This window comes from Puma concolor, chromosome E4 (assembly GCF_028749965.1).
Source record: "Puma concolor isolate L17-30 chromosome E4, mPumCon1.1.hap2, whole genome shotgun sequence".
NCBI classification, from domain to species: domain Eukaryota; kingdom Metazoa; phylum Chordata; class Mammalia; order Carnivora; family Felidae; genus Puma; species Puma concolor.
Genome location: NC_141683.1, coordinates 2,268,805 through 2,288,196, shown reverse-complemented (window position 1 = coordinate 2,288,196; position 19,392 = coordinate 2,268,805). Strand labels below are relative to the sequence as shown.

General features: G+C 58.3%; 1 protein-coding gene across 8 annotated transcripts; it reads right to left on the bottom strand.

Moving 5' to 3' along the window:
- Positions 1–12,606: 12,606 nt before the first annotated feature.
- Positions 12,607–18,354, bottom strand: HAPLN2 (hyaluronan and proteoglycan link protein 2). Of its 8 annotated transcripts, none has more exons than XM_086693076.1 (8): positions 16,936–18,354; positions 16,721–16,816; positions 16,323–16,423; positions 14,465–14,651; positions 13,891–14,244; positions 13,644–13,760; positions 13,334–13,516; positions 12,607–13,128 (listed from the first exon to the last, which is right to left on the bottom strand). In XM_086693076.1, exons 4-8 carry the CDS (start codon positions 14,550–14,552, stop codon positions 12,848–12,850), a joined length of 1,023 nt encoding a protein of 340 aa, XP_086549202.1. In that variant the 5' UTR covers positions 14,553–14,651; positions 16,323–16,423; positions 16,721–16,816; positions 16,936–18,354; the 3' UTR covers positions 12,607–12,847. The 8 variants fall into 8 exon arrangements, with proteins under 8 accessions (XP_086549202.1, XP_086549203.1, XP_086549199.1 ...); XM_086693077.1 differs by having other exon boundaries at positions 16,323–16,381; XM_086693073.1 differs by having other exon boundaries at positions 14,465–14,576; positions 16,323–16,381; positions 16,936–18,351.
- Between the last annotated feature and the right edge of the window lie 1,038 nt (positions 18,355–19,392).

Genomic DNA, 19,392 nt, shown 5'->3' with positions numbered 1-19,392 from the left:
CCCCGCCCCCGTCCCGCCCCTCCCCTCCCCGGGGCCGCCCCCGCCCCCTGGCCGGGGACGCGGGGGGCTCGGGCAGGTCACGCGACCCGCTGCTTCCTCTGCGTCCGTTCCCGGCGGCGGCAGCGAGACCAAGGACGTGCGAAGTAGGACATGGTTCTGGGGAGGAGAGGCCGGGGACTTGGGGGGGGGGGGGGGGGGAGGGCAGAGGGGCGGGGAGGGAGGGCTCGCGGAGCCGGAGCAGGATGTTGCAGCGGGAGGGATGGGCGTTAGACTGCCGGCGGGACTTCCCGCGGGCAAGGGGCGAGGAGGAGGGACTCAGACCTGCACGGTAAGGGAAAGGATGACGGGAGCGTAAACGGGGGAGGGGCGCTCATTCGGAGGCAGGAAGAGGTGCAAACGACCACGACCAAGGCCACCTCCCTGTCGGAAGCTCTGATTGGGTCCCGTCTACGGGGTGCTCCCACCGCCTGCGCGGAGGAGGGGCTGACTTTGCAGCTGGAGGGACGGAGGTTAGACAGCAGACTCGCGGGTTAAGCCGGGCAAGTCAGGGGCTCTCTAGACGGGCTGTGGGGGAGCGACAGCACGGTGCGTGGACATACAGGTCATGCCAACCAATGTGCGAACCCCCGGCGTTGCCGGGAGCCCACAGGGCCCCCTGAGCGGGGCTGTGGCTGATGAATGTGCAGCCTGGTGCCAGGGGGTGGGCCTCGAGTGCTGCCCAGCCGTGGGGGACTCCTCGGAATACCAATGATGCCCCCTCCCCGTCTCCAGGGCCTCCTCTTTCCTCTGCTTTCCCAGGCTCTCTCTGCTCCTCCCTCACTCTTCCCCCCTCCCTCCCAGGACTAGAAGCAGAGCCCCTGGCACGGACCCGGACCGTGGGCAGGACAGCCAGATGCCTGGATTCCTTCTCCTGGACACCAGTGGTGGCACCAGGGATAGCTTGTGGGGGGGGGGGGGGAGGGGTTGATCCCCATCATCTCCAGCAGCACCCCCAAAATATCCCCAGTAATGTGGGGTGCCTGCAATGCGAATCAGCCTCAGGACAGGTGTCTGTCCTTCCATTTAGACTGCACCCAAGTCCCTCCTTCCTGTGCTGGAATCTGGACTGCCCTCTGCTGATGCCCCAGCTGCCCCAGTCACCACTGCCTGGAGTCTACGCCCAGTGCCGTAGACTTGGTTCCAAAGGGCTTTCGAGAAGCTCACAAAAAACTGCTCCCTGAATCCTTGAGGATCTAAAGGTAGAATTCGGGCCCCTCCCTGGACGCCCATCTCCTGTAGAGACAGGACAGGAACACCTGGGGGTGGTGGGTGGGAGGGTCCTTTAGTAAGAGAAATGACCCAGGCAGGGATGTGAGTCTGGAGAGGACAGAATAGGTGCCTGACAGAGTCTGGGGAGGGAGAGACCTCCGTTTATTCATTTCATTAAATAAATATTAACTGAATGTCCTCTATGGACCATGGACCATTTTAGGACCGAGTCCTCCGGTGGAGAGGGGGGATCTGGCCTTGGGGCAGATCCGGGCAGCGCCAGGCAGCCCTAGGCTCCCTCTGTCCCCCTCAGGCCTTGCAAGCCCGAGCCGAAGGATATCCCGCCTCCCCCAGGGCAGCCTCAGCACGGGGGCATGCATCCAGCCTGTCCCCACAAGTGCCTGCTCAGCTTCACATGGGGCTTGAGTCCAGCCAGGCGGGGCCAGGCAACCAAGGGGCTGAAATTCAATCTCAGTGGTGGTTTGTGCGTAACTACGGCTCTTTGCCGCGGGGAAACCTGGCTGTGATGGAGGAAGAGAGAAAGTGACCTTTCTTGCCATCTCCCCTCATGACTAGAAGTGCGGACACACGTTTTGGTGTCTCCTGGGGGAGTCCAACCTTGACCGAGGCCAGCAGCCTCTGGGTCTGGACCAGGGCTGGTAGCAGACAGTCTGTTCCAAGAGGCAGACCCCTGGTGGGAAACCAGACGCGGTGCGAGAACAGGCAGCCGCTGCCGAGCAGACTGACGAGGGCCAGGCCTCCGCAGGCGTGGGCACCGAGGTCAGACCCCCGGCTGGCCATTTGCGGCGGCCAGACCTCTGGACGGGCTTTGTTCCTCAAACCGTTTCCTGTTCTGAACGGGCCGCATAGTATCTATGGCACTGGGTAAAGACTACCGCCCCTGGCCACGGGTGAGCTCAGCAATATCTAGTTCCTTTCCTTTGCTAGCCACACACGTGCATGCACACACACACACACACACACACACACACACACACCATAATCTGCACCGATCTACTGGCCAGGAGGTTGGGAGGCCACTCCCCTGTGGATGGGATGGAGGGCTCATCGTTATTTGAGAAAGGAGTCCTTCCTGAGGATTGCCCAGGGGAGGAAATGAAGGCCTCCCCACATTTCCAGTGCTGAAGATCCACGCTGAAGTCTAACCAGCACCTGCCGATCAGGGGCTTTCTTTACTATCTTTACTAGCATCTTGTCCCTGGCCACACGATCCGCACCCCCCCCCCCCGACTTCTGTCCCTTTCTGAGAAGAGGCAAGAACCAAGACCCCCTCGAGGTCTCCGAAAGGGACCCTCAGGGACTGGCTGAGAGCAGGAGGGTCGACAGAGGCAGGAGGAATTAAAGTGAGATTTCAGGGAGAACTTCCTGCCCCAGTAACAGGAGAAGGTGTCAGGAAGTCGTCGTACCTTCTGGACAAGGAAACACACCCAGAGGTGAAGCGACTGCCTCGGGTCACACAGCATGCGATTGGCTGACCATGGCTAAATGTAAGCCTTCTGACGGATGCCCAGGCCAGGGTTCTCCCCCGGGCCCCAGCTGTCTCTCAGAGGACAGAAATGGTGCAGGCAGAGAGAGAGAAAGAGAGAGGGAGGGAGAGCGAGGGCAGCCCAGCTGGCCGGCCTCCCAGCCTCCTGGGCCCTGGGGACTTTTCCAGTCTCTCTGGATGAGAACAATCCATCTCCTGCCTCTCCCCCTCCCCCTCCCCTGACATCCCCTCCCCTCCCCTCCCCCCCTCCAGGCCAATGCTGAGGCCGTGACCCAAGTTGAAGAAACAGAGTTCCCCCCAGTATTAGCCCCCAGCCTTCCTCAGTGGACTCCCTGCCACGGTGGCCCCTGCAGCCCCTTGGGCACCTGGCCCCACTTTCCCAGGCTTGGAGGTGGGGCCCGGGCAGCTCAGTTCCTCCCCAGGCCCTGCAAGTCTTAGAGGCACCTGGGCCCTCTGCCGTGGGGACGCGGGACAGGGGCTGTGCACACGCACTCCGGACGCTGGCACAGCTGTGCTGGGAGAATGGGGGCTTTGATAACTTCTGAAAGGGGCCAGGAAGCACGGGACCCCAGCCCAGACGGGGGAGCGGCCAGCAGTGTTCTGATGGTTCCTGCAGCTGAGGGCCGGGGGGCGGGGTGCCAGGGCAGACGGGGTGGCGAGGGGGCAGCAGTGGGACCTACAGGCTGAACAGCATCTTGGGAGAGCCCTTGAGCAGCAGCGGACAGATCTCCACCCGGAGGGGAGCAAAGTCCTGTGTTCAGAGGGGACCACCAGACTGTTCCCCAAAGAGCAGCGGAAGGGACTGGAGAGATGGACCCTGAGACCATCCAGAGCTCCTTCTAGAGAAAGGGGTCCCGTAGGCAGAGTCCTCACAGCCCCTCTCCCTGCTCCTGCTGGTGAGAGATTGTTCACTTTTCTGTGGTGCTGGGGCAACGCTCGTGTCTGTGGGCCTCAGTTTCTTCACCTGTAAAAGGGTAACAGCATCCTGTTTATGGTTTTGACATTGGTGCCACATAAACAATTTATACAATCGAAACATAAAAGCAGGGCACCTGGGTGGCGCAGTCAGTTAAGCATCTGACTCGTGATTTTGGCTCATGTCATGATCTCACGGTGTGTTGGGATTGAGCCCCGATCCGGGCTCTGTGCTGACAGCATGGAACCTGCTTGGGATTCTCTCTCCCTCTCTCTCTGTGTGCCCTCCCCCCCTGCCCCACCGTCTGTCAAAATAAATAAACTTTAAAAACACATAAAATTAAATTTGAAATAATTAAATTAATTTTGGATTAAATTAAAAGGAACACAGGGATGCAATCCCTATAAATCTGAAACAAAGTGGGGGCGCCTGGGTGGCTCAGTGGGTTAAGCGTCCGACTTCAGCTCGGGTCACGATCTCGCGGTCTGTGAGTTCGAGCCCCGCGTCGGTCTCTGGGCTGATGGCTCAGAGCCTGGAGCCTGCTTCCGATTCTGTGTCTCCCTCTCTCTCTGCCCCTCCCCTGTTCATGCTCTGTCTCTCTCTGTCTCAAAAATAAATAAAACGTTAAAAAAAATTTTTAAAAATCACCATTAAAAAAATAAAATAAAAACATAAAATTAAATTTGAAATAATTTAATTAATTTTTTATTAAATTAAAAGGAACACAGGGATGCAATCCCTATAAATCTGAAACAAAGTGGGGGTACCTGGGTGGCTCAGGCGGTTAAGCATCCGACTCTTGTCGGACCCAAGCTGGTTTGACTCAGGTTATGATCTCATGGTTCATGGGATCCAGTCCTGTGCTGACAGCGTGGAGCCTGCTTCGGATTCTCTCTCCTTCTTTCTGCCCCTCCCTGCCCCAAAACAAATAAATAAACTTAAAAAATAAATAAAACAAAGTGAAACAAGTGTGCATAATTGTGCATAAAAGATGACATTGGAGGCAAAGCCACTTGGGGGAATTTTCTTTCAAGAGACTATAAAACGCACCATTTTGACTATTCATCCCTCAGGACAAAAAGAACCACGAAGAAATCATAATGTTGGCATTGTTGTTTCAAAATGCATTATTTCTCTTAAGAAAGCAAATAAGTAATGATGGTAACAGTGTTCGGAACTAGGAGTTTCAGTGCGAGAAAAGGAAAGTCAAGCAAAACTGCCAATGTTTTCTGTGAATTGGAAATAACAGCACAAACTCGCGATTTGTACGGACAGCTCCTGTCTGCTGAAAAGGCTGAGCAACAGTGACCGCCCAGTAACACTGCGTGGCCCCGGTGGCCAGATTGTGGTCTCTAAAGAGCACTCTCCACTCACAGGAACCAGGCCTCCTGGACGCATTCCAGTCAGGGACAGGATAGCTTGTCGTACTTGAGAATAAAGGAAGTTTTGAGACTCAGGCCAGGCTCACGTCAAAGGGACCCATGAGCCAATTTGTGAAGATTCCTGTTAGCCACGATGAAATGTCAGCTGTAAAATGAATATCGACTGCAAGGGATTGACGCACATCAGATATATAAAACCCAAGAATTCATAATGATACCAAAAGATAAAATCCCTGGGGTGCCTGGGGGGCTCAGCCGATTGAATGTCCGACTTCGGCTCAGGTCATGATCTCACGGTTCATGGTTCAAGGCCCGCGTCGGGCTCTGTGCTGACAGCTCGGAGCCTGGAGCCTGCTTTGGATTCTGTGTCTCCCTCTCTCTCTGCCCCTCCCCCACTTGCACCTTGTCTCTCTCTCATAAATAAATAAACATTAGGGGCGCCTGGGTGGCGCAGTCGGTTAAGCGTCCGACTTCAGCCAGGTCACAATCTCGCGGTCCGGGAGTTCGAGCCCCGCGTCAGGCTCTGGGCTGATGGCTCAGAGCCTGGAGCCTGCTTCCAATTCTGTGTCTCCCTCTCTCTCTGCCCCTCCCCCGCTCATGCTCTGTCTCTCTCTGTCCCAAAAATAAATAAAAGTTGAAAAAAAAATTAAAAAAAAAAAAATAAACATTAAAACAAATTCTTTTTTTTTTTTAATTTTTAAGGGGCACGTGGGTGGATCAGTCAGTTGAGCGTCCGACTTCAGCTCAGGTCATGATCTCACAGTCTGTGAGTTCGAGCCCCGCGTCAGGCTCTGTGCTGACAGCTCGGAGCCTGGAGCCTGCTTCGGATTCTGTGTCTCCCTCTCTCTCTGCCCCTCCCCTGCTCATGCTCTCTCTCTCTCTCTCTCTCTCTCTCAAAAATGAATAAACATTTTTTAAAAAAATCCATGGGCACCTGGGTGGCCTCTGTCGGTTGAGCGTCCGACTGTTGATTTTGGCTCAAGTCATGATCCCAGGGTCATAGGATTGAGCCCCACATTGGGCTCTGTGCTGAGCATGAAGCCCGCTTGGGATTCTCTCTCTCTCTGCCCCTCCCCTGCTTGTGTGCACCCTCTCTCACTCTAAAATAAAAAAATTAAAAATGAAATAAACAAAATAAGGTCCCTGGTCACCCTTGGGCATTGATGGGGCAGCAACTCACAGTTGTGAGAATTAATAGGGTCTAGTGGGTCCTGTCAGTGTCCACCTGTGTCCCCTTAGTGGCCACCCTGACAAGACAAAGGCTGCTGATTGCCCGAGGACTTTTTCTGAGCGTGCGGGTACGTTTGGTCCAAGTCATACGTGCGTGGGAGTTGGTGCCCTGGAAACAGGCCTCAGCCAGTGACAGAGAGAGAGTTGGTAGACTAGAGCCCTGGTCCCCCTCAGGTGGGGACACCGTGAGGCAAGTTCCCCCGTCCCCCCTCACTCCCAGCAGCTTTGGGCTCCAGCTGTCCACAGTCATCACCTGCTCCTGTTTTTTGGGTCATTTACTCAATTTATGGGATTCCTTCCCTTCCCTGTCTCACTGTCCTATTAGATCTGGGAATTCAGGGTGCCCAGGTGGCTCAGTCAGTGAAGCGTCCGACCTCGGCTCAGGTCACGATCTCACAGTTCATTGGTTCAAGCTCTGCGTCCGGCTCTGTGCTGACAGCTCGGAGCCTGGAACCTGCTTCGGATTCTGTGTGTCCCTTGCCCACTCACACTTTGTCTCTTTTGCTCTCTCTCTCTCAAAAAGCAAATACACATGAAAAAAAAAAAAAGATCTGGGAATTCAGAGCCGCCAAGTCATGAGCACGCGTGGGTGAACGTTTGTGCTGGGGCGTGAGTGCGTTCAGAGAGCACAAGCAAGCCTGCCTCCCACGTGCCCGGTCTGTGTCGTACCCGTGACTCTCTCTCAGCTCACCCAGAGCGTCGCGGGGCATCTCTGTGACCAGGCTTCAGAGGAGGAAGAAGTCCAGGCCTGCTTTGTGGATGGGTCGCTTTGATGCCCTGACGGGAGCTGATGGGGAGGAGGCTCCGCACGCTGGCCACTCTGGTTTGCAGGGGGGAGAGGTGGCTCAGGGGAGGGGCAGAGAGAGGGAGACACAGAATCCAAAGTAGGCTCCGGGCTCCTAGCTGTCAGCACAGAGCCCGATGTGGGGCTTGAACTCAGGAGCTGTGAGATCAGCACCTGATCCGAAGTCAAATACTTGACCGACTGGGCCCACTAGGCGCCCCGGATTATGCACAACCTGGATACGGATTTGCCTCCCTGCCCAAGTGCCTTGGCCAGCACCTGTATCCAAGGACATAAAGGAAACGATTTATCCCTATGAGATCCCATAGTATCACCTCTAACCAAGGGGATCCACTTTATAGTGAAGGAAAGTGACGAGGACACAAGAGCACGGCATCCGTTTGCCCCTCAGCGTACCAGCCAGGTGAGGTGGCAGGGGACGTCCGTGTGGCCTCTTTACAGCACGTCTAAGTACCAGCTTGGGGAAGACATCCTCTGGGATTGGGTCCCGGACATCGACACGCAGTATCCGTTTTGAGCCAATGGCCATTCTATGGCGCCATATGCCAGACGGCTGGGAATCGTGGGAAACGAGAAGGAAGCAGGAACAATCCTGTCAGCATCAGCCCCGGTGGCCCAGCTGGGGCGGGGGGGGTGTCTGTGCTTCTGTTCCCGTACATTTAGGCCCTGAGGGATCAGAAGCCCTAGCTCCTAGGGTGGGAGGTGGGTTGGCCAGCAGCCTCTGGTCCCTTTGGGCAGCTCACTGCTGCCAAGAAGAGAATTCTAGCGCCAATGACACTTGCTCCTGACCGTCCCCTGTCCGGTGGTCATCGTGAGCAGGCAGTTGCCACAACGTTGGCCCGTCAGGCGCGTGGTGATGAAAGGCCCTGGGGGGTGAGGGTCTGGGTTCTCCTGTGAAAGCCCCACAGACCAACAGACGAACCGTGGAGGAAGGCGAGGCGGGCTGCTGGGGACAGCCCCGGAGCCGACACCAGCTGCGACCTCCCCAAGGTGCCCCGCTCACCCTCCTGCCGTGACTTTCCTTCCTAGGACTAGAAATTGCGCCCAGCCGCCGCCTCGAAGAGTCGGTGACAGGACAGAGCGAATATGGGGACACAGGGTGGACAGAGGCTGTGACCCCATCCTCCGCTTCATCTCCACAGCCAGGAGGCTTCTCCGTCGCCTCTGCGACTCTGCCCGAGGGCGTGTCTGTGCTCAGGGCTCCCAGAAGCGGCCATCGACTTTCAGACAGGACGGTGACAAGTATGACCCTACTGTCTTTGCCCTGTTCTGCTTCACACCCTTCCCTGCCTCCCCTCCCCCACCTCCTCTCCAGTTCTCTACCTCTCAGCATGACCCTCCCCCCAATAAACTGCTCCTACTCAAAGCCTTGCCTCAACATCTGACTTGGGGAAGCCCTCTGGTCTTAGTTCAGGCTGCTGTAACACGTCACCACAGGGGCACCTGGGTGGCGCAGTCCGTTGAGCATCCGACTCTTGATTTCAGCTCAGGTCACGATCCCAGGGTCGTGGGATCGAGTCCCGCCTCGGGCTCTGTGCTGAGCGTGGAGGCTGCTCAGGATTCTGTCTCTCTCCCCCTCTGCCCCTCTCCCCGGCTCCTGCTCTCTCTCTCTAAAATAAAAACATAAAATAAACCAATCACCACAGACTGGATGGTTTCAACAACAGACATTTTGCTCCTGTCAGCACTGGAGGCCGGCAGATCTGTGTCTGGTGAGGGTCCCTCACTTTCTCATTGGTTTGGCGGGGGGGGGGGGGCAGGGGGGGCGGGGTGGTGCCAGGAGAGAAGCCAGCTGCCCCAGACCTCTCTGATAAGGGCACCAGCTTCATCCTGGGACTACCTCCTAAAGGCGCCGTGTCCAAAACCATCACCCTGGGGATTGGGCTTTAACACAGGACTCGGGGAGGCGGTGCAAACATTCACGCCGTAGCACCTGTCCCATTAATCCTACCTTCCCTGAGTGCTTCTAAGCCAGGGTAACAATAATCGACAAGGGAAACTCTTCTTTAGAGACAATTCACAGCTAATAACAAAGGAAGGAGAAATGACACAACTGGAGGGTCTCTGTTTGGGGCTCCTAACGATTGATAGGTCTAGACAATGGTCATCAGCAGCCATTAGATTAGAAGGCGATGGACCTAGAGAGCTGCATGGCGGCCACAAAAAGATACGTCTGCATCCTAATCCCTGAAGCCCCGAGAATGTTAACTTGTTTGGAAAAAGGGTCTGTGTGGATGTAACTCATTACATGAATTCATTCCCGAAATTCAGTTGACGGTTTTGAGATGAGATCACCCTGGATTAGCAGGTGGGGTAAATCCAGTGACAAGTGTCCTCGCGAGAGACAGATGAAGAGGAGACAGACACTTTAAAAGGATGAGGCAACGTGACCTCAGAGGCAGAGACGGGAGCCGTGCAGCCGGAGAAGCCAACGAGGGCCGCCTGCCACCAGGAGATGGAAGGGGTAAGAACATTCTCCCGAGTCTGCAGAGGGAGGACGTCACACCCGTGTGGACGTCCGGCCTCCAGAACCGCAGAACACATTCCTGGGGCGCCTGGGTGGCTCAGTCCGTTAAGCGTCCGACTCTTAATCTCGGCTCAGGTCATGATGTCACGGTGCGTGGGTTCGAGCCCCACATCGGGTTCTGCACTGGCGCTGTGGAACCCGCTTGGGATTCTGTCTCCCTCTCTCTCTGCCCCTCCCCTGCACATTCTCTCTTTCTCTCAAAATAAATATTAAAAAAAAAGAATACATTTCTGTTGTCTTAAGCCACCACGTTTGTGGTAACTTGTTACAGCGGCCGTAGGCACCTAACGCAGCAAGGAGCTTTATAATGAATGGACCAGGCTGAAATTACCAGAACTTCCTGATCAACCACGGCATCGACAACCAGACACCGCGTGCCTCCTGATGGGATACACGGTACTACTTATGAAATATTCCTGGGAAAAAAAGAATGTATGTTTAAATATTTTTAAAGAATATTTTGTTTATTTGAGAGAGACAGAGACAGCACAAGGGGGGGAGGGGCAGAGAGAGAGAGAGAGAGAGAACCCCAAGCAGGCTCTGCACTGTCAGTGCGGAACCCCACGCGGGGCCCAAACCCACGAAACCGTGAGATCATGATCTGAATCGGAACCAAGAGTCATATGCTCAACTAACTGAACCACCCAGGTGCCCCTAAAAATAAATGTATGTTTAATCAAACTTCTAAATATAATTAGAGGGGACAGAGGACCACGTGAATTGTCACGACAGGGACACACTCAACTGAATCTAGAACATGGGAAACCTGACAGGGAAATAACCCAGTTTCTTTTAATATTCTTTTTTTTTTAATGTTTATTTATTTTTTTGAGAGAGAGAGAGACAGAGCATGAGCGGGGGAGGGGCAGAGAGAGAGGGAGACAGAATCCGAAGCAGGCTCCAGGCTCCGGCTGTTGGCACAGAGCCCAATATTGAGCTCAAACCCACGAGCCCTGAGATCATGACCTGAGCCGAAGTCGGACGCGTAACTAACCGAGCCACCCAGGTGTCCTAAGTATGGTTCTTTTTCAAAGTCATCCTACGTTAGAAATACATAGTGAACACGTACAGGTGATTTGCTTTGAAATACTCCAGCAGACATGAACACAAGTGAGGGAATTCGTGGAACAGGAAAGAATTTGGGGATGGTCAAGCCAGATGATGAAGGGTTCCAATGTTCTATTTTTTGTGTATGTTTGAAGTTCTCAAAAAAAAAAAAAGTAGCAGCAGCACGGAGAGTAGTTGTAGAAATGAGCGGCCATGGGTACGCGGTTTCCGCGCGGGAAAGAACAAAGCGGTGCTGGGCCCAGCGTCTTGGCTTTCTGACTCCATGACAGGCCAGCACTTAGAAAAGCCAGAAGGGCCCTGGAGGAGTGGATGACTGCTAGCATGTTCCAGAATCTAGGCTGCCCTCCCGGGTGCTTGCGGTGAGGCTGCTGCCAGGTGCTGAACAATTAATTAGTTGCAATTTTACTTCTAGGCCCGAGTAGGGTTGCTCTCTCCTGCCCCCTTGTGGTTGAGTGTGAGGTCTGTAACTAGTTCTAGACCAACAGCTGTGAACAGAAAGGGACAGGTTTCTCTCTGGGCGGCGGTGGCTAATTGCAGAGACAAGACCCTCCAGAGCTCTTTTTATCTTCTCCTCCTGGTGTGGGGACGGGCGGCATTTGAGACAGCGGCGGCTCTAGCAGCCTGGGTCCCTGAATAAGAAAATGAGAAGAGCCCCCTTGTTTGACCACCATGCACAGGTAGCCTAAGGGAGAAATGATCTTAAGTCCCTGATACTCGGAGGTCGTTTGTTACCGCAGCATAACCGAGCTCCTCCTGGTGAACACAGCACCATACAGCAACCAGTCCTACAGGCTACCCGGTAAGAACCTGAATAATTGCTGCGGTTGTTCTGTTACTGTTAGTATTCTTGTAATAACAACGTCCATCATCACAGGTACCATTTCCTGAGCACCTCTATGTGCCCCCAGGACATGCCACCCGTCGTCTCAATTACCGATCCCGGCAGACCCTGGAGGCAGATCTTCCTGCCCCGTGACCAAGATCAGAAAAGCAAAGCTTAGGAACTGCCACAAACATTCCACTTGCTGTCTGAGAGTCATCGAAGATGCCGTTCATTTGATCATTCGTTGTCCTTTATATAAAACCCCATGAGATGACGTCCCTTTAACAATTACAGCCAAGAACCCTCACGGAAAGCAGTTTTACAACATATATATCAAGCACCATTAGAAAGTTCATACCCTTTGCTCCAGTGGTTAGTCACTAGCCCAAGCTTGCTGCGGTGCAGTTAGATTGCTTGAACAGTAAAATGAATAAACAAACGAATTAGGCAATTAATTAAAATAGTATACATATTAAAGAAAAACGAATTAATGAGAGTTGAGCTTGTGTCTTGAGTTCCCGGTCTGTTTCCTGCAGCCGGATGTTAAGAATGCTCCCGGTCCAGCTCCCCGCTTCGCCTCGCGGCTGCCGGACACACAGTCCCCTCAAGGCTCAGCCCGGCATGTGGCTGGTGGCCTTAGCTGGTGCTGGTGTTGGCCGCCTCCTCCCCGAGCACGGGTCAGCTTCGCCTCGGCGGAACAACGCTACGAGTTTCCTACACAGGGTAGGAGACTGGCAGGATACAAACACATTGTGAAATATGTGTAGGCTCATCTTTGCTCGTTCCGTGGTGCCCAGCGGGCAGGCCTGCGGGTTTGGAGCGCTCGGGCCGAGCTGAACCACAGTCTCCGGTGGGTGCGTGGCGCCCCCGCGTGGCGCCCGGCGCAACAGCACCCCGCGTTCTCCCGCGTCGTCCCCGGGTTCTGCCGCCCGCGGTGCCCGCAGTCCCCCTCGACCTTTGGGGCCCCCTCCTCGCGACCCCCGTCGTCCGGCAGGCTCGCTCCCAGCGGCAGGGGCCCCACCTCTGACTGTCTCCCCGGGAGCGTGGTCGGCCGGATGGGCCCAAGGCCACCCCGTGCCCACCCCCACCCCCGGCCCGCCTCGACACACAAAGTCCTCAAGTTACTTAACTGCTGTGGACAGAAGTGGGTTAATGCCCCGGGCGCTCGCCCTCCCCCAGCAGCGACCGCGGGAGCGCGCGAACGGCCGCCGGTCCGGGTGCGAGCGTCCGGGGGGGGGGGTGTCCCCCCTCTCGCAGGGCGACGCCACCTCCCCTCCCCCGCCCGGCCGGGACCCTGGGACCCCGACCGTGGCAGGCTGCGGGACGGGGGCCGCGGCGGCCCTACTCCGAGTAGCAGTACGTCCCGAAGGCCGCCTGCTGCGCCCGCGGGAAGCCGAAGCTGCGCACGCCGGGGTCGGGGAGGCCCCCGCAGCGCGGCCGCGGCGAAGTGATGGGGAAGCGCACGCTGCCGTCCGCCAGCCAGCCGCCGTCGCACTGGTCCAGCCCCGAGAACTTCCAGGCGGCGTAGAGGTGCCCGACCTTGGCCACCGTGGCCCCGCGCCGCCGGCACGCCGCGTGCGCTTCAGACAGCGTCAGCCGCCCGGGCACGAAGAACACGTGGCCTGGGGAGCGGGGCGCGTCACCCCCTCCGCGGCCGAAGCCTCCCCGGGACCGAGGCCGGGCAGCGGTGGGGGTGCCGAGGCAGGCGCGCGGGAGGCGGGGGCGGGAGCCTGGCCCGCGCAGTGACGCAGGGACCACGCGGGTCCAGGTCCCGCCCCCCGCCACGCCCCCCCCCCCCCCCCCCCCCCCCGCCGCCCGCGCGCTCACCTGCAGTCACCGAAGTGAAGCAGAAGGCGTCGTAGCGGTCGCGCTTCCGGTCGCGGGGCCCGTAGCTGCGGATCCCGGGCCGCCCCGGGCCACCGCACGGGGCGCGCGCGGTGAGCACGGGGTAGCGCACGGAGCCCTCGAGCAGCCAGCCCGCGTTGCACCAGTCCAGGCCCTCGGTCCACGCTGGCGGGCAGGGGGAGACGGGGCGGGGGTCAGAGGGGTCCCGGCAGGAACCTAACCCGAGCTCGCCCCCCGCGGAGCCGGGTGACAGTCCCGACAGGCCCGGGCGGTGCCCAGGTCGGGCGCTCACCCTGGTACAGCTGGGCGTAGGTGGCCAGACGCCCGTCCTGCTCCTCGCACGCCTGTTTCGCCTCGTAGTAATTGAACTGGTACCGGCCCCGGCTGGGCTGGTACGGGAACACCACACCTGGGGGGGACGCCGACCGCCTGAGGAGGGCCGGCAGACGGGGGAGAGGGCTGGGGGACCCCGGGAGACCCGAGCTGGGGCGGCCAAAGCCCCACAGGAGAAGAGGGGGGCGGGAACCCAAGGGCCTCACCCTCCAGGCGCAGGGTCAGCGCCACGCTCTCGTCCTCGATGCCGTTGATGAGTTCACAGCGGTACCTGCCCTCGTCCTCCAGGCGCACGTCCGCGATGACCAGGGAGGCGTCCAGCCGATGCCCCCTCCGCATCCTGGCGCGCCCCCCCAGGGGCCCGTAGCCCCGGGCGTGCAGGCCGTTGGTGATGAGGATCAGCGTTTCCCGGAGCTCCCCGGGCTCCACTTTGCTCCAGCGGACCTTGTAGCTGGGAGGCGGGGCGCCCAGGACGCAAGGCAGCGTGGCCGTGGCCCCACGACGAGAGTGAATGACCTCGTGGATGGGGGGCAGGAGGTAGTGGGGGCCGGGGTGGGGTGCTGAGCAGAGGGGGCCACAGTGGCAGGAACCCCCTGACCCCCACTGCAGGTGCCCGTCCAGACGCTGCTCCCCAGACCCTCCCACCCCCCGCCCCCCCACTGCGCACTCAGCAAAGGCTCTCACTCCCTGAACACCTCCGACGGCTGCCCTATCCACTTTACCCACCCCTGGAGCCGCTCCCCCACCTTCCCCAGAGTCTGGGCGGGGCTGAGGTCTTACCTAGGTCGCCCAGCGCTTTGTGGAAGATGGCGAGGGCCCAGGGGAGAAGGAAGTGGCAGAATGTTGGGAGACTAAGCAGGCCTGGCATGATGGAGAGTCAGCCCAGCGCCGTCTGCGGGGCACAAAGCGGGGAGGCAGTGGGGTTGGAGATGAGCTCCCATCTATCAGGGATCCCTGAGGGGTCCGGCTGGAAGGCGTGAGGGCAGAGAAGGGGGCTGTTGGGGGCAAAAGGTGATGGGGGAAGGGGCAGCAACAAACTCCCTTCCCCCAGGCCTGCTGGGCCGCCCCTCTCAGACCGCAGGGCCAGACTTGGCGCCGCCTCCCCTCCCCCTCCCCTCCCAGGGGCCATCCCATCTGGGTCCTGAAACCCGGATTGCCGCCGCCGTCTCTCTCCTCTCCCAACGCTACCCGCCGCCAGCGGAGCCAGAGTGACCAACGAAACCTTGTCACTCTCCTGCTTAAAGCAGTCGCTCTCTTTGCCCCAAGGATACAGTCTGGTCTGCTAGCCAGGGCTTCCAAGGCCCTCTGGGATCCAGCCTCTCACCGTGCCTTCAATGTCGCCTCCCACCCGCTGTGCCCTCTGCACAGTCTTCCAGACACTTCTGGCTCCAAAAGTGCCCAGATTCACTCTCACCTGGTTCTCCCAGGCGTCACTGCGGGCCAAACCGCCTCTGGGAAAACCTTCCTCTTCCCCGGCCCGCGGCAGTGCACTGTGGCCTACCACACCGGCCTGGACACTTGGTCTTAGAAGGACTTTTATTAGCCACTGAATTAACAGTGTGAATTTTAATACATATGCGCGTGTAGGCCGTATCAGTGAGGTTTCAGGCAATTACAAAATTATAAAAACTAATTCCAAACACAATTGTCTATTTCAATGTTGATTTTCCCCTTCTTTTTAAAAAAAATTTATTTGACTTTAGTAAGTAGGCTCTACCCCCAACGTGGGGCTAGCACTCACGACCGTGAGACCAAGCGTCAATGCTCGGCCAACTGAGCCAGCCAGGCGCCCCAGTTTCCCCCCTGCCTTATTCTATCTGTTCTTTATCACCTTGACCATTTTTTAGAAGTTGGACTAAGGACCCCTTAGCCTAGCTTGACTCATTTTCTAAACCTGATTCCTCCAAGTGCTAACTGCATGACTCTGAACGAGTTCTTTAACTTCTCTCGGCCTCAAAGTCCTCATCAGTAAAATGCGGGTAGTAATTCCCATCGACCTCACTGAAGTAACGTGTACAGTGCTCAAAATCGTGTCTGGTATGCAGTAAGCGCCATGTATGTGTTAGCTATTATCCGCAGCATCCAGCCTCGCTTCTGGCACACAGTGGGTGCTCAATAAGTGTGTGTGTGTTAGTGAATGAGCCCACACGAAGGATTCTGGGAAGGAGAGCCGGCCGGGAGGGAGAAGGAGGAGACAGAGCTGGAGTCGGAAGAGGTGGAGCCGAGCCCCTCCTCCTCCTGCAAACGAAGGCCTTGGCCGCGGGAGAAACGGGGGCCGGGCACGCAGGACCTCGCGGTGGTTGGAGGGCAAGTGCGTGGGCCGGGGACGCGCCCAGGGCGGGAGGGCCGCGTGGGCCGAGGGCGAGTGGGAAGCCACGCCGACGCACCTGCGTGAGAGCGCGCCCGGCCCTCCCCTCGTACGTTCGAATCCCCTTTTACGCATGCTCAGACAAAGGGCACAAATTCTAGGAGACTTGAGGGAGGTCGCACAGTCGGTAAGAGGAGGGTTTGCTGGGATTTGAACGCGCATTTGAGGTCAGGCGCAAGCCCACCGGTCTGTACTTCGAAAGCAGGCGCACACATACTCTCTTCGTACCCCTTACAGAGAACCAGAGAGCCGACAGCCCCAGTTGCCTACCTGTTAGAAGCCGCTCTCTTCACAGGGACGGGAGCGACAGGGACTGGCGGCGTCTTGTCCTGCTCCAGGAAGAGGTTCCAGTGAAGGCGCTGCCTGGGCCCCTGCGAGATCCAAGCACTTCAGGGCCCTGGGACTTGGGCGCCTGATCAGCGGGGTCCCTCCTCTTGCACCTTTGAGGAAAGGCTTCTGCCCTGAGCTCGCAGAAGCAGCCAAGGTGCCGAGAGCTTTTTTCCCCTCGCCACTCCACTAAGCCAGGCTAAGTGACCTGTGTCCAGCCCGTGACCCGGCACTGTATGAGCACTGCTCACTGTCCTGGGCCTGGGGAAGATGCGGCGCTTGGGGCCAGGGGTGGGGACCCCCAAAGGGATGCAGTAAAGGAGGCACCCGGGAAGGATTACCTGGAAGAACGTGGAGGAGGTGGTGCCTCGTTTCTTCCTGATGCTCGAGGGCCAGAGAAGGAGCAGACTGCCTGATGGGTATGAAGATGCTGGCCGCTGGGTGTGCGGACGAGCTACAGGTGAGCTCGAGGACCTGTGGCCAAGCCCCCGCTGTCTCCGGTTTTCCCCGAGGGCCTCCTCCAAGCAGCACCCTCCCCTCCCCAACCAGTCCTCACCTCTGTCCTCCGGAGCCTGGGTGCGCATTGCCTGTGGGAGGAGGCTCTCAGGGTGGGACCCAGACTTCCAGGACCTCCAGCTGCTTCAAGAAACCTGACCCCTTCTGTCCAGCCCCCTGTCTGTCCGTCTGTCTGTTCTTTCCCGCTCCGTCCCCACCCCATCGGAAGCACAAGTTCCCATTGTCTCTGTCTTTCCCCCTATTGTTGAATAACAGGGGCCCTTTCTTTATCCTGTGGGCAAGGGCAACGAAATGTCAACAGCTGGGGATGTGGGATGCGGGACCGGCTGGCACACAGCACCGGAAAAAGGGCCGGGGTAGGGGCAGGCTCAGAACAGGACTGGACATCCCCAGGGAGAGGGGAGTGGGGGCGGGGAGAGCGGTTGGTGAGAAGGTTGAAAGGGGGGGGGGTCCCCTCCACGCCAGGCTTCAAGCCTCGGGAGAGATGTGGTGTGAGGCCAGGGGTGGCGGGGCCCCGTGGAGGGCAGAACGCGTGGTGGGAATAGCACTGGGAGCGAAGGCAGGAGGGCTTCTTGCGCCCGGGAGGGTAACGGGAGTTTCCGAGAAGGACTTCGGAGAGCTCTCCAAAAGAGGGGTCGGTTTATTTGTCCCGCCTCCTCCTAGTGCCAGTGCTCCGGAGAAGGGAGGTCCTCGCCCTCCCTGGGAGGACATACGCTTCTCCACAGCGCCCCCTGGAGTCTAAGCGGCTGGAGTTCACACGCCCAGTCCGGACCTTTCTGTCGAGGGACAATCTGCCTCCGACAAGCAGCAGGGACCTCCAGTGGACAGCTCACTGCACTTACCAGTGTACACGCCACGGAACTAAGCCCCGGATCAGCATATAGAACGTTTCAACGCCCAGGATAAGCCTGTTTCTTTTTTGTTTGCTGTCAGGGCAGAGGGAGGACTCTCTCCGGGAATAGCCATTTGGGAAGGTTCCAGCTTCCGGTCCCTCTTAGCCTTACTTTCTGTCTGCCCGGCAACCCCACATCAGTAGCTTTGCGTTATTGGCATCGTGCGCTTTTTGGAACCGGAGGGGACCTCAGGACGCCCAGCTTCTTCAGTCACCGACCAAGAGGACCTGGTGAGAGAGGGCCTTGCCCAAGCCCGCACGGAAGGCAGCCGTGGAGGCTGGGACTTGCTGCTGTTCCCGCCAATCCCTCTTCGGAGCCTCAGTCGGGTTCTCCGAGTCCGCGGGCTGCGGGCTTTTCCGCTGGGGCCGCATCTCCTAACAGGGAGCCCACGCCACCTGCTCCCTTCAGGGCTTTGGAGGACAGTCTCCACCGTGCTGCATCACCATCCCCGTCCCGAGCCCTTCCCTCCTCCTCCCAGAGGAAAAGGACAAACGGCCCCTGTCTCGGGCCGAGGACACCCGGATCCGATCCCGCGCATCTGACTGGCCAACACCCAACTCAGACAAACCGCCCCCTGCAGCGGCTCGGAGGGGGACACGGCAGCTCTGCCACCGCCCAGGCCCCCCGGCCTGCCCTCCCGCCTCCCCAGATCGCTTCTGAACCGTGGTTTGCAAGTCTCAGGTGTGTGGACCCACGAGAGGCTGAGTTTGGCAGGGAAGAAGGCCTGGAAACAGTTGATGGAGGCAGAAAGAGCCCTTTGAGGATGGAGCTGGGGAAGGGATGGCCCCGGAAGAAATGTGCAGTGAGCCAGACTGCACTCCCTTTGCCTGAGGTCCTCTCACCCCCGGTCCTCAGTCTGCCAGACACTCAGCAGACCGGGAGGGTTGGCTGCTGGGCTCGCTCTTCTGGGTGGAGGTCTTTGCCACCCGCTGCTGCAGACTCAGCAAGGTGACGGGAACGAGCCCGCACAAGCCCTGACTTCTCTTCCTCGAGCACCCAGACCTGGCGTCAGGCAGCCGGCGACCAGCTTCTTGATCCCTGCTGCGCACAAGCAGGTCCCGTTGACTGTTGCATGAGGGATGAGGACAGTTGGCAAGGCAGCCCTTTAGGCGGTTGCAGGGAGAGGCTGTGGGTGACTGGCAGGACCCCCTCTCCTTCCAGCGAGGTTCACACACAGCTGCCTCCCTCCTCCACCCTGCGAGCCCCAGGCCACGCTTCTCTCTGGCCCAGGCGGAGCCTCCTGGGGGGCTGGATCCCTGCATCCCCGTGGGAGGAGGTAGGGGGGAGGCTGGGGACGCGTCAGTCTTCAGGAAAAGGCACTTTTTCCACTCAGGACCGCTGCCTCCCACTCTCTGTACTTCCGTCTGTCTGCGGAGCGTGAGGACGTCACCTCCGTGCCTCAGAGGCCCCACGGAGCCTTGGCAGGAAACTGTTCCTCATCTCGGTGGCCCGGCCCCACCTGGACGTCCTGGACGGAGCTCAGTCTCTTGAGCCCTTTTAAAGCTTGGGGCTCCTGAGAAGTGGGCGTCTCGGTGCCCACTTCAGTAAGACCAGGACCTCAAAACCGGGACTGACCGTGTCCAGGGGGAGGACTTGGCTGGCCG

Bases quoted from the DNA above. Each gene is read 5' to 3' on its own strand.
- HAPLN2 (XM_086693076.1), bottom strand. From the start codon at position 14,552: ATGCCAGGCCTGCTTAGTCTCCCAACATTCTGCCACTTCCTTCTCCCC. The intron at 13,761-13,890 runs GTGAGGCCCTTG...CGTCCCCCCCAG, and splicing joins GCTGACCCTGCGCCTGGAGG to GTGTGGTGTTCCCGTACCAG. The intron at 13,517-13,643 runs GTGAGCGCCCGA...CCTGCCCGCCAG, and splicing joins CTACGCCCAGCTGTACCAGG to CGTGGACCGAGGGCCTGGAC.